The sequence below is a fragment of the Carassius auratus genome, chromosome 24, assembly GCF_003368295.1.
Source record: "Carassius auratus strain Wakin chromosome 24, ASM336829v1, whole genome shotgun sequence".
Taxonomy (NCBI): Eukaryota; Metazoa; Chordata; class Actinopteri; order Cypriniformes; family Cyprinidae; genus Carassius; species Carassius auratus.
Genome location: NC_039266.1, coordinates 14,454,028 through 14,468,190, shown reverse-complemented (window position 1 = coordinate 14,468,190; position 14,163 = coordinate 14,454,028). Strand labels below are relative to the sequence as shown.

At 39.7% G+C, this 14,163-nt stretch overlaps 1 protein-coding gene across 1 annotated transcript in view; it reads right to left on the bottom strand.

The window, feature by feature from the left end:
• Positions 1-14,163, bottom strand: part of pxdc1b (PX domain containing 1b) — a 40,495-nt gene that overhangs the window by 5,715 nt on the left and 20,617 nt on the right. The window contains exons 2-4 of the mRNA XM_026201162.1: positions 7,230-7,321; positions 6,922-7,039; positions 3,508-3,619 (exon numbers count right to left, since the gene is read on the bottom strand). Coding sequence (XP_026056947.1) covers positions 3,508-3,619; positions 6,922-7,039; positions 7,230-7,321 — 322 coding nt within the window. The remainder of the gene's footprint in view (positions 1-3,507; positions 3,620-6,921; positions 7,040-7,229; positions 7,322-14,163) is intronic.

The following is a 14,163-nucleotide window of genomic DNA, read 5'->3' as shown; positions in this document are numbered from 1 at the left end:
TTATCCTTAAGAAATAAACGATGTGCAAATCCGGCATCAAACTGGGCCTTGTTTGTAAAACAAGCATCTTCGAAATGCAGGGGAACAAACACAAACACTTGCACAACTCCGTTGATGCTCTGTAAAAATAAACTCTATCCACTGGTCCCTTAATGCTGTTTTTCTTTTGGTAATCTGTGCAGGGTTGTCTTGCCCTGGCAACCAAAAACACACTTCTTTTATGACATTTCGCGACGCTCTCGCTCTGATCAGTGAATGTCTGTTGTGCTCTTAGTGTTCTGCTATACGGGAGCGCACGCTCTTCCGGCAGAAGTGCCCTTAGGACCCATATAAGGAAATTCTGCTCCATCTAATGTCACACAGAGCCATACTCGAAAACAACTTTCTGAAACTTGTGACAAACCGGAAGGAGTATTTTTGGAAAAGAAATACTCTTTCAAATGTACAACTAAATTTTGAAACTTTGTCCATGTGTAGAACAGTGTACAAAACTCAGTATGCATGAAATAGCATTTCACCCCCCCCTTTAACTGGCAATACTTCGCAATCAGTATGAGCACAGTCTCTGACAATAAAGCAACCAAACAGAAAATGAGCATAAATGAAGTAGAGGAAGTGGAACACAGTCAGTACTCGGGTGAGGGCTACCTCTGTTGGCTCGGCATTACACGGGCAAACAGATAAGCCCAGAATGCAATGTGCAACATTAAACATTTCCTGCCATATAGAAAATTATTGTTAATAAAACATGTGGTGTAGCTTTATGGACAAAGACAGTGATACAAAAGATCGGTAGACATTTTATTCTATATAAGTGTTGAGCGCAGTTGTCAATTTTTGGAAACGCTTGTTTGTTTACTGTGTTGAGATTTGCGGTGTTTGGTCTAGTACTCTATCGCATACGTTGTCAGTGTTGTGTACTTGCTTAGACCTTTGTTGTGATAAACAGTCACTTCAAGTCTATTCAGCTGAATTCAATTTCCGTTTTTTCCAACGGGTATAAAAAAGGTTAGTATACTGTGGCAGCGGTCACGGCAGCCCTCATGTTAACCCCTCCTCGTATGAAGAGAACTCGCAAACCACGCATCACACATTGTCCAAATCCAAAAATACTTCTGACCTTAATGTGTATCAGTCACTCCTCTCTTCCTTCTGTGCTAATGTCTCCACTGCTAAAAGGACATTAACAATTAACAATTAGTCTAACTCTCGCATGCGCTTTAAAACTATTTCCTCCCTCCTTTGGGCCTTTGACCTGCCCAACTCAATCTGAGCAGCTGAGTCCTTAGCCATCTTCAAAAATTCAAATCTTTTTGTATTCTGTTTTCTTTTCATTTATTACACCATTCACAAAAGAAAAAAGATCTCTAACACTAGCTTGCTCTATTATTTTTCTATTCTGTTTCCTTTTTATTATATTATTTAAAAAGCTCATTATGTGTAATATGTTAAACTTACCGAGACTTGTTATAGCACCTGTATATCATTGCTCTTTTATTGATTTTGATTGCTTCCATTTTCCTCATTTGTAAGTCACTTTGGATAAAAGCATCTGCTATATGACTATATGACATGCTATAAATATAACTGCTATAAATGTTATGTAAATATGGAAAAATACTTAACACAAAACTGTGTGTTGCATTTATTCTGGGGCTCACCTGCTTGTCTGTACATAATAGTTAGGTATTTTAATAATGAAGAGGGGCATAATGAGTTTGGTTTTTATCATCTTAGTCGATTATGCCACATTATGCCATGTTTTGCTGTATTGGAGGAAAATACTATATGCTAAACATATTATATTAATAAACTGTATATTGAATTTGATATTTTAATAGCATCTTAATTCATTAAGCCATATTAAATGATTCTGTTTTTCTATGGGAGGAAAACTTTGCGCATTGCATTCATATTCTGCTATTCTGTGGCCACAGATTTGCGGGTCTTGTCTTTTTCTTCTACAGATGACTTGCAGGACCCTGTATGTTGTAGTACTAAATTAGTTATAATGGTTTAAGCATCAAAGCGTCTTGTCTCCATTGGCAACACTCGATTTGAGTCAATTACAAGTGACATTGCAGGTAGCAGAGAGTGCAAGTGAAGATTGCACGTGACTTCGTAATTTAGTTTATTTTTTCTTGTCTTCACCAATTGGCTACTGTTGTAAAATGTTGAGAGATTCAATCAAAAAGTAATCAATACATAGAACAAAAAAAAAGAGAAAAGACTGCAAGTGATGTCAATAACGGAAGTGTCTGAGAGTGCAAGTCTAAGTACATTTTTAGCTTTTGATTTTGCTATATTACCTGGTTTTAGATGTTTTTAATTGTTGTTATTTCCTAAGCAGTCAAAGTGCTTTACATTGTCGGGGGGGGGGGGGGGGCAGCCATATTGCGCCAGAAAGGAGACAGAGAATCACCCAGAGTGATTAAACAAATCAGCAGATATGGGGACCCCCTGCTGGCCTGACTAGCACCTCTTCCAGCAGCCAGCTAGTTTTCCCAGGAGGTCTCCCATCCAGGTACTGACCAGGCTCAGCCCTGCTTCGCTTCAGTGGGCAACCGGTCTTGGGCTGCAGGGTAATATGGCCGCTGGCTGGTTTTGTCTGCATTTTAAATGGTTCCTTTTGTTAAATCAGCTGGTTTTAACAGATTTTTTGATGTTTTTACTAAGTCAGATGGTTTTCATTGGTTTTTCACTGATTTTAACTGCTTTTGTGCTAAACCATGCTAGCAACATGCTTTCTGACCGTAATCCAACCAATCTAAGTATCCTAGCAAAACCCTAGCAATCACCCCAAGTGAACAGCTATCAGCATGGACAGTAGTCATCGATCACGTTATTGAAGAGTGCATATTGAGTCAGTGAGTAGCCTTACCTCTCCTCTGGGATCACAGGTGGATTTCCCTTACTATATGAGTGAGAAAGAGCGGCGCTAGCACGTACAGTTTTATGTCAACAAAACTGGATGCTCTCTCTCTCTTTAGATTTATCATCTGTCTGTCTGTCTATCTCTTCTATTGTTTAATCAAACTTCAGCTTAACATCTTTCAAACTACAAGCTATAAAACCACTTCAGTCTAAATCTTTTATATGAAATTGTAAAAATATTGTTTATTTATTATGAAATTGTGTATGAAGACCTACATAAAAATCTTGATGATGATGACTTCACAATGTATTAGTCAACAGTGTTTGGTATGGAAGGAGGAACTGTGTGAATCATTTATTAGTGTTTGAGTAATTTCATCAAACATCTAATAGGGAAGGTCTTGAGTTTCATTCCAGAGCTTCCTTCTCACACCCAGGGAAGGAAGTACCTTTTCCTGTGTGTGACAGACTACTATGCACTCAAGAAAAACATTACTACATGAATGCTGTCAATGGCATATATATTAATATGAATGTAATCAGGGCTCTCTGACAGCAAAGCTTTCAAGATACATTTATTTTATTGTTATATACTGTGAGACTGGGATGACAGAGGCAATGCCGGACACTTACGAGTGCTGGGCTGAGTCAGTGGAGGAGGGTCTCTCTTTGTCCAGTGGAATACTCTCATCAAACACAATGGTCTCTGTGTTTGCCAGGCAAAACCCATTAGACCTCATGATCTCTGTAGAAATGTCAAGTGAACAGTCAGAAATCAAATAGACAACTCTGAAATACAACTCTCAAAGACTATTCATACTTTAGTATTATATATATTCTTATTAACTTTAACAAATGTAGTAATAGGTAATACAGATCCATGAAAAATGGAGACATTAGCCACCTTCAAAGCAGGCACCTTGGAAACTCAAGTTCTCAGTTCTCAGAACTCAGTTCTCCCAGCATCTCTTCTACTATTCAAAACAGTCTGTAAAATCTTTGTTGTAATAGCCATCATCTGCCTTGCTGTATTTTCTTAAATTTCTTTGATGGTCTGAAATCTCTTGATGCTCTGTTTTTTTTGTTTGTTTGTTTGTTTGTTTTTTATTATGAAAAGTCCATTGCTCACGTCTCTGAATACATATATGAAGTGAAGTGAAGTGAAGTGACATTCAGCCAAGTATGGTGACCCATACTCAGAATTTGTGCTCTGCATTTAACCCATCCGAAATGCACACACACAGAGCAGTGAACACACACACACACACACACACACTGTGAGCACACACCCGGAGCAGTGGGCAGCCATTTATGCTGCGGCGCCCGGGGAGCAGTTGGGGTTCGATGCCTTGCTCAAGGGCACCTAAGTTGTGGTATTGAAGGTGGAGAGATTCCGTCCACAATTCCGTCCGGCCCGAGACTAGAACTCACAACCCTTCGATTGGGAGTCCAACCCTCTAACCATTAGGGATAGGCATTCACAAACCACTGTCCACTGTTATTTGTGACAAAGAAAGAATGCAACAAGCTTGTAATCATGACTTTATAAATGGGAAATAATGAAGTTTCTGATAGCATGTAAAGAACAGCAGAGAAGCACTTATTCAGCACAGTGGAGTGCATTATTTTGTTAACTTTGTGGTTTATTATTTTGAGTCATATGGGACATGGTAACACACAGCGCTCTCACAATATATTGCTTTACACAACTATTGCTTTTGCCACTCAGAAATATTCACACAATCATGCAGCACTTATCAGAAGGTCTTATCTATATATAACCGCACTCTGGCCCACCTCTTCCAACTGAGCCAGGGACTGCTAAACCGCATGATTACACAAGTCGTGCAGGTCTCTAAAAAGAAGGTGCCTGTTATAATGTTATGATAGAGGCTCTGGACTCTGAGCATTACTTGATTTTCTATAACAAACTATAATATTTTCTATAAAAAGAATGTCCATGCATTTACAAATAGCTTGTTTTATATTTAATTTATGTTATAAGTTAAGATTTACAAGAAATATTTTAACTGCTACTATGTAAAAGGAATACTGCTGTAAAAAGCACCTTATTTGTTTAGTGTTTGCAAACCAAATGTTATTGCACTTTTGCTCATATGGCAGTACTTTTAAATGAAAAAAGTGCACAATAAACTACTTTTGAACGAATTATTAATTTTGTGCATAATGCGATTAACTGCAATTAATCACAGGCAATCATGCAATTAATTGTGATTAAAAAATGTAATTGTTGCCCAGCACTAATTTGAGCAGCGTGCACATGTCAAAAAATCTATTCCGATTTGTAGCTTTTGACATGTAAACCCACACATCAACTCGACTTTATTTAGCGTTCATGTAAACACTACAATCAGATTCATCAATAGTAAAGAATTCAGTATGAATGAACCAAAAAGTTTGCATGTAAACATAGCCATTGACCACAAAGAGGGGAAGTCACAGAAGGTCATTACTGAAAGGGGCGGCTGTTCACAGAGTGTTGTATCAAAGCATATTAAATCCAAAGTTGACTGGAAGGAAGAAATTGGGTAGGAATGGGTGCACAAGCAACAGGGATGACCACAAGCTTGAGAATACTGTCAAGCAAAGTCGATTCAAACACTTGGGAGAGAAGTGGACTTAAGCTAGAGTAACCACCCTCAGACGTCTTCAGGAAAAGGGCTACCAAGCCACTTCTGAAACAGAAACAATGTCAGAAGCATCTTGACTGTGCTAAGGAGAAAAAGAACTGGACTGTTGCTCAGTGGTCCCAGGTACTCTTTTCAGATAAAAAGTTAATTTTGCATTTAATTTGGAAATCAAGGTCAGGAGTCTGGAAGAAGACTGGAGAGAATCCAAGCTGCTTGAAGTCAAGTGTGAAGTTTCTGAAATGATGATTTGGGGTGTGTGACATCTGCTGGTGTTGGTCCATTGTATTTTATAGAATCTTAAGTCAATGCAGCTGTCTACCAGGAGATCTTTGGAACCCTTCATGCTTCCATCTGCTGACAAGCTTTGTTGTGTTGCTGATTTCCTTTTCCAGCAGGACTTTAGCACCTATGCTTCCATCTACTGACAAGCTTTGTTGTGTTGCTGATTTCCTTTTCCAGCAGGACTTTAGCACCTGCCCACAATGCCAAAACCATTGTGGGCATTGTTTGCTGACCATGATATTACTGTGCTTGATTGGCAAGCCAACATGGCTGGCCTGAACCCCATATGGAATCTAAGGGATATTTTCAAGAGAAAGATGAGAAACAATACAGATGAGCTGAAGGCTCAGTAATGCCACAGACTCATCGCTTCAATGCCACATCTCACTGATGCTGTAATTTTTGCTAAAGAAGCCCCAACCAAATATTGAGTGCATTTATTAACATACTTTAAAGAATTGAATATTTTCTGTTTTGCAAATCCTTTTTTGATTGATTATAGGAAATATTATATTTTCAGGTACTGGATAGTTTACTTTCATGAGCTGTAAGTTCTAATCATCAAAACTAAAACAAACAAACAAAAAACGTTTGAAATGTTTTACTTTACATGGCATGAATCTAGAACATATGAAAGTTACACTTTTTGAAATGTAAAAAAAACTTTCATGATATTCTTTTTTTTTTTTGATGCATGTATATACACTGTATACAGTACATATATATGACTAAGCTGAAGGTACGGTATGCCTAATGCTACAAGGAGTGACAAGGACTCTAACAAAATATAAAACTAGAGACAAATCAGCCAAAAAGGATGAGGAGAGAGCAACTGTCTGTGGCCATCACCTGCAAAACCATTTCCTTTTTGGGGGTTGTATTGCTGTTGCCTCTCCAGTCCACCTGTTGTCACTTTCACACAATCACTTATGCTTCCTAACTGGACAGATTGATATCCCTGAAGTTTAACTGACAGGGTGTTAAACGAATAGATGTTCCATACAAATTTTAACAGTACTACAATAATTACACTATTAATATAATTATTAATTATAGTATAATATAATTTTGTAATATTAATAAATATTAACAAGCACTTTAACATTAACTATACCTGAAATCTTAACTGGACTTTGAAAGCATGGCTGAATTTTGTGGACATTGTCGTTCCTCAGGACCTGGTCAAGCTGCGAGCGTTCAAAGAATGTTAAGACAACTTCTGACCTAGAAAACTGAAAAAATATCCTTTTAGTATGCAATTTAAGATAACACTTCCAGTAAACCATTCAGGAAGATGTTCAGGTAATTATATTAAGCTGTTAGATGGCAAGAGGTAATAAAAAAAATTACACATGATTTTTTGTTTGTTGCACTCAAATACTCAAGTCCTTTTCTTGCTGGTGTCATAGTTAGACCTCTCACCTTCCAGGGCATGTTAATAGCATTCTTCAGCAGTCGCTCCACTTCATTAAGCTTTGTCTCAATGTCTCTTGCTTCTTTAATCTTGACAAGCCCTGTGTGAGAGCACAACAATAACAGCATATTCAGCATTTATCATAAGATAAGCATTCTGCCTCTCACCTCAAGATTTTATGTGCAGTTCAAATTTTAAGATGTGGCTCACTGACTAATTGGGTACCAGACCAATAACTATTTTACCACTTCTTTCATGAGCTTAGTAATCATTGTGCAGTCTAGACAAGGCAAGGAAAGGCAAGGCAAGTTTATTTATATAGCACATTTCGTACACAATAGTAATTCAAAGTGCTTTACATAAAAGAAAGTAAAATAATCATGAAAAGAAAAATAATAAAGAAAATAAAACAAGCAATTTTAAAACTTTTAAAATGATTAAAATATTTACTTAAAATGAATTTAAAAACAGAAAATTATTTTACATTAAAAAAAAACAGTGAAAATATAGTGCTCATTCAGTAAATGCACAGCTAAACAGATGGGTTTTGAATCTAGATTTAAATGTGACTAGTGTTTTAGCACATCTGATCTCTTCTGGAAGCTGATTCCAATTGTGGGCAGCATAGTAACTAAAGGCGGACTCCCCTTGTTTTGTTTGAACCCTTGGTATTTCTAACTGACTCGATCCTAGTGATCGGAGCGCTCTGTTAGGTTTATATTAAGTGAACATATTTGCAATATATTTCGGTCCTAGGTCATTTAGTGACTTATATACGAGTTAAAGTACTTCAAAATCAATCCTAAATGTAACTGGAAGCCAGTGTAAGGACCTGAGGACTGGTGTGCTCAGATTTTCTGGTTCTAGTCAGAATCCTGGCAGCAGTGTTCTGGATGAGCTGCAGCTGTCTAATGGTCTTTTTGGGAAGGCCGGTGAGGAGCCCATTACAATAGTCCACCCTGCTGGTGATAAAGGCATGAACTAGTTTCTCCAAGTCTTGACTGGAAACAAAACATCTATTTCTTGCAATGTTTTTTAAATGATAGTATGCTGATTTAGTTACTGCTTTGACATGACTACTGAAACTAAGGTCTGTCTCCAGAATCACACCTAGATTCCGGACTTACGGACCAAATGCAATGACTTCAGTTTTTTCCTTGTTTAACTGAAGAAAGTTCTGGCACATCCAACTATTAATTTCATCAATGCATTGGCAGAGGGAGTCAATGGGGCTCTAGTCATTTGGAGATAAGGTTAGGTAAATCTGAATATCATCAGCATAGCTGTGATAGGCAATTTGGTTCTTTCTCATTATTTGACTTAGTGGAAGCATATACAGGCTAAACAAGAGCGGTGCAAGAATTGACCCTTTTGGGACTCCACATGTCATGGACGTCCACTTAGACTTATGCTCTCCTAGGCTCACATAATAGCCTCTCCCTTCTAAGTATGACCTGAACCATTTGAGTACCATCCCAGAAAGTCCCAGAGTACCATCCCAGAAAGTCACATGTCATGGACGTCCACTTAGACTTATGCTCTCCTAGACTCACATAATAGCCTCTCCCTTCTAAGTATGACCTGAACCATTTGAGTACCATCCCAGAAAGCCCGACCCAGTTTTCCAGTCTTTCTAGTAGTATGTTATGATCGACAGTGTCAAACGCAGCACTGAGATCTAGCAATACCAGTACTGATATTTTGCCAGAGTCCCAATTTAAGTGAATATCATTTATTATCTTAATGAGTGCTGTCTCTGTGCTGTGATGCAGTCGAAAACCAGATTGAAAATTTTCCAGGTATCCATTTGAGTTTAAGTATTTGTTCATCTGATTAAAAACTACCTTTTCTATAATTTTGCCTATAAAAGGAAAATTAGATATTGGTCTAAAATTGCTCAAAATGGTGTTATCAAGATTGCTCTTTTTCAGGAGGGGCTTATCAACTGCAGTTTTTAGGGAGTTTGGAAAGGCCAGAAAGAAATGAGGCATTCACCACTTCTAAAAGATCTGCTTCTAAGCAGTTAAGCACACTTTTGAAAAAAGATGTGGGAAGTGTGTCAAGACAGCAGGTTGACGATTTTAGGTGCTGCACTATGTCTTCCAGAATTTTGCTATCAATAGTTTCTAAAATAGAAACAGTATTTTTTTATATTGTTGCCGAATCTGTCTGACCTCTGCATTACTTGAGGATGTGCTAATCTCCTTCCTGATATTGATGATCTTCTCAGAAAAGAAGGAAGCACACTCATTGCATTTGCTGTCTGATAGCATTTCACTGGGAATCTGACTTGGGGGGGTTTGTCAGTCTCTCAACAGCTGCAAAAAGAGTATGAGTGTTATTTAAGTTAATGTGTATACGGTTTGAGAAGAAATTCTCTCTAGCTGTGGCTAGTTTCACATTAAAAGCATGAAGCCTGTCTTTATAGATGCTATAGTGAATTTCAAGTTTTGTCTTCCGCCACATCCGCTCGGCTTTTCTGCATTGTCTTTTCAAAGTTTGAACTGCTGTTGATCTTCTACAAACTGATTTCTGTCTGTTTTCTTACTGACTATTATTTGAGCAATATCATCAATAACATTCTTAACTTTTGAGATAAAGTAATCAATGAGAATATCAACAGAATCTTCAGAAATACTTGGTGTTAAAGATATAGCCTCCATAAATAGTACACTTGTGTTCTCGTTTATGCATCTCCTTCTGACAGAGGCAGATCTAGTTCCACCCATTCTCTACCATAAGAGAGGAAGAATTGTATAAACTTGTTAAATCATCTAAAACAACAACATATATGCTAGACCCTATACCATCTAAGCTCCTAAAAGAGGTGCTTCCAGAAGTCATAGATCCTCTTCAGACAATTATCTTTGTCATTAGGATATGTCCCCAAAACCTTCAAACTGACTGTTATTAAGCCTCTCATCAAAAAACCACAACTTGACCCCATAGAACTAGTTAATTATAGACCAATCTCGAATCTCCCTTTTCTGTCCAAGATTCTAGAAAAGGTGGTATCCTCACAATTATATTCCTTCTTAGAGAAAAATGGTATATGTGAGGATTTCCAGTCAGGATTTAGACCGTATCAGAGTACTGAGACTGCTCTCCTTAGAGTTACAAATGACCTGCTCTTATCATCTGATCATGGTTGTATCTCTCTATTAGTTTTATTGGATCTTAGTGCTGCGTTTGACACAATTGACTACAACATTCTTTTGCATAGCATTGAACACTTTGTTGGAATTAATGGAAGTGCTTTAACATAGTTTGAATCGTACTTATATGACTCCCATCAGTTCGTAGCAGTGAATGAAGATGTATCATGTCAATCACAAGTGCAGCATCTTCTCAGTTAACAACGGCTCTGTGTAGTAACAGCTGCTCTATGTGAAATCACGCACCTGATGGAATTAACCGCTGATTAGAAAAACCGGCTTTACTGATGAAATGCGCATTAATGATCGGCCGATCGTGATCGGAGCACCCCTAGTATCGAGTACCTCAAGGCTCAGCACTAGGGCCGATACGCTTCACGCTTTAAATGTTACCCTTGGGAGATATCATCAGGAAACATAGTGTTAGCTTTCACTGTTATGCTGATGACACTCAGCTCTATATTTCTTTGCAGCCCGGTGAAACACACCATTTTGAAAAACTAATGGAATGCATAGAATGATATTAAAAAAATTGGATGATGAGTAATTTCTTACTGCTAAATTCTGAAAAAAAAACAGAGGTGTGAATTATAGGACCTAAAAACTCTGCATGTAATACCCTAGAACACTGTCTAAAACTTGATGGCTGCTCTGTCAATTCTTCGTCATCAGTTAGGAACCTAGGTGTGCTATTTGATCGCAATCTTTCCTTAGAAAACCAAGTTTCTAGCATTTGTAAAACTGCATTTTTCCATCTCAAAAATATATCTAAATTACGACCTATGCTCTCAATGTCAAATGCAGAAATGTTACTCCATGGATTTATTACCTCAAGGTTAGATTATTGTAATGCTTTATTGGGTGGTTGTTCTGCATGCTTAGTAAACAAACTAAAGCTAGTCCAAAATGCAGCAGCAAGAGTTCTTACTAGAACCAGGAAGTATGACCATATTAGCCCGGTCCTGTCAACACTGCATTGGCTCCCTATCAAACATTGTATAGATTTTAAAATATTGCTTATTACTTATGCTTACCGCCAACCCCCGAAAATGCCACCTAGCCCTCTCTGAGGCCAAGTACCTGGGCTTCCAAGTCTGCCGAGGTCTCATCCGGCCGCAGGACAAGAAACTTGAGGCCATCCACGCCGCCCCAAGACCCCGGACAAAGACCCAGGTATGAGCCTTCTTGGGGTTGGCGGGTTATTACCGATATTTTATCCCCAACTTATCCTCTTTAGCCGCCCCCCTGGCAGACCTGACTAGGAAGGGGCAGCCGGAGAAAGTATGTTGGACACCGTCGGCGGAAGAGGCCTTCGCCCAGGTCAAAGCAGCACTCACGTCCTCGCCTGTTCTCCGCGCCCCGGACTTAAGCTGCCCCTTCCTGCTGCAGACGGATGCCTCCGACACAGGACTGGGAGCGGTACTCTCCCAAATTCAAGAAGGTGAGGAGAATCCAATCATTTACATCAGCAGAAAGCTTTCCCCAGCCGAGAAGAAGTACGCCGCCGTGGAAAGGGAAGCCCTGGCCATCAGGTGGGCAGTCCTGGAGCTCCGATACTACCTCCTGGGCCGTAAGTTCACCCTGGTAACCTACCACGCACCCCTACAGTGGATGGCCCGCGCCAGGGTGACTCGCTGGTTCCTAGCGCTCCAGGACTTCCACTTTGAAGTTCGCCATCGAGCCAGAGCCGCCAACACGAATGCCGATGGCCTCTCCCGGATCTGGACAGCTTACGCAGGTCTGTCAGGGGTCATTCCCCACCTTCCAAAGCGACAATGCAATCTATTGCTTCAACAAATGCAGATCAAATTCTGTTGAACTAATGTCGTTCCTCAGTTTTCTAAAAAAACAGTGCAAAACATAAAATATAGTGCTATCAGTTTGGACATTACACAACTCATTCAATAAATGCTAGATTTAAAAGTGGGTAATGTTTTAGCACATCTGATCTCTTCTGGAAGCTGATTCCAACTAATTCTTTCTCATTATTTGACTAAGTGAGAGCATGTACAGGGTAAACGGAGAAGAGGAAGAGTTGCATTTGTGTTTGTCGCCATGTCGTTGAAACGCTGTTAATTTAATCTCGGAGTCCAGTCATCTTTGTTTGGCCTTCCCAGGGAAGCCGTACTTGGAGATTAATGGTTACAATTTATGTTTAACTCGGTTCCCGAAAATTATAATGCACATGTAAGAGGTAACAACACCAACTATTAAATATATATATATATATATAAAATACTTTCGCCCTCCAGCTTGTACTTTTTAACCTGGGATTTCTCGTCTCCGGCTGGCTCAGCACTTGTCTCGCTGTTTTAATACATCACATGTCAGATGAGGTGCACACACAGTCATTTGGACCATAAAACAAACCAAAAAAAAACACAAAAAAAACAACACATAGGGTAAGTGTGGTGTGGGCGTGGCAGCTTGGGCTTTGCACTGGCCTGGCTCCATGTTGCACGCCATACTTTTTTAAATGCAGTACACACTAGTTGACAAACATATCGTGAGTATAACAATGAAAGCAGCCATATTTATAAAAAAAAAAAAAAAAAAAAAAAAAACACAAGACAGGGTAAGCGTGGCATGTCTGGGACGGCTGGGAATGGGTTTGGATTTGGTGACCCTCACCTTAATAACCTCACCTTAATAACACCTTGCAACTTGATGCTGACGGGGGTCTATCATATGCCATGGCCATGAGGGATGTCAGAGGCAGCTTTACAATACCTTATCATTAATAGTTGTATCAATTATTATTACACACAATGCTGGTGCTTCAAGCATATCAGACTGATCTGCTAAGAGACTTGGATAGAGACAGGGGCCTGCTTCTGATCAGGTAGCTGAGCTGCGCCGCACCATGGATCTCTCTCCGTGCTACCAAGCAGGCCGCTGCCGCCATGGGCAGGACTATGGCGGCCACGGTGGCAGCGGAGAGACATCTGTGGATGAACAGACATCGGGAGGAAAGAAAATACTTTCTGCTCGATGCTCAGGTTTCAGCTTCTGAACATTTCAGTATTTCCATTGAGATGGCGATTTTGAGAAATTCAGGGAGACGAAGGTGCGATCTGCTGCTTTCAGATCCTTCGTTCCACGAAGGTCCAAGTCTGAGCCCAAACAATATGGGTGTCCTGGTCTGTCTCGATCTGAGGATCAAAGATGGGTACAGAAGGCTAGTGTCGCAACTCAAGCTCCTCCCCCACCTGCGGGCAGGGGTTAGAGGAATCGTGGGTAACGAGGAGGTAAGCAGAACCTAAGGGGTATGATCTAGATGTGGCAGCGTTCTCGTCCTAATTGGAGTGATACCGAGGTATCTAATCGTTCCCTTTGGGGATTTTTAACCCTCTGGAGTCTAAGAGGTTAACAAGAGAAAATAGCCTCATAACGCGTATATGCGTTAATAGACATCAGAGGGTTAACTTCTGCTTTTATCCTCCCCTTCCTAATTCCCCTGTAACCACCAGCTCTCCACCTGATCGAGGTTAGGTGGAAACCTCTCGCATAACAGTCTCCTATCCTGGACCTATAATGTTTTTATGGTTCTATGTCCATAGCAACCACCTGACTGATGGTCCAGACTAAAAGGAGGCACCCCTTGAGTGGGGCTCGGGCGTAAGAGGGTGGGTGAGTAAATGTAACCCTCTCTGTATATACTTATGTGTATTTAATTGCTGCTGGTTACGTGTCTACAAATAAACTTTGTGTGTTTCCTTTGCAGTGCTCAGTTACAGTGTTTACTAAACATTTGCCAGCAGCAGCCATCCGGCTTCATGTTCCGGTA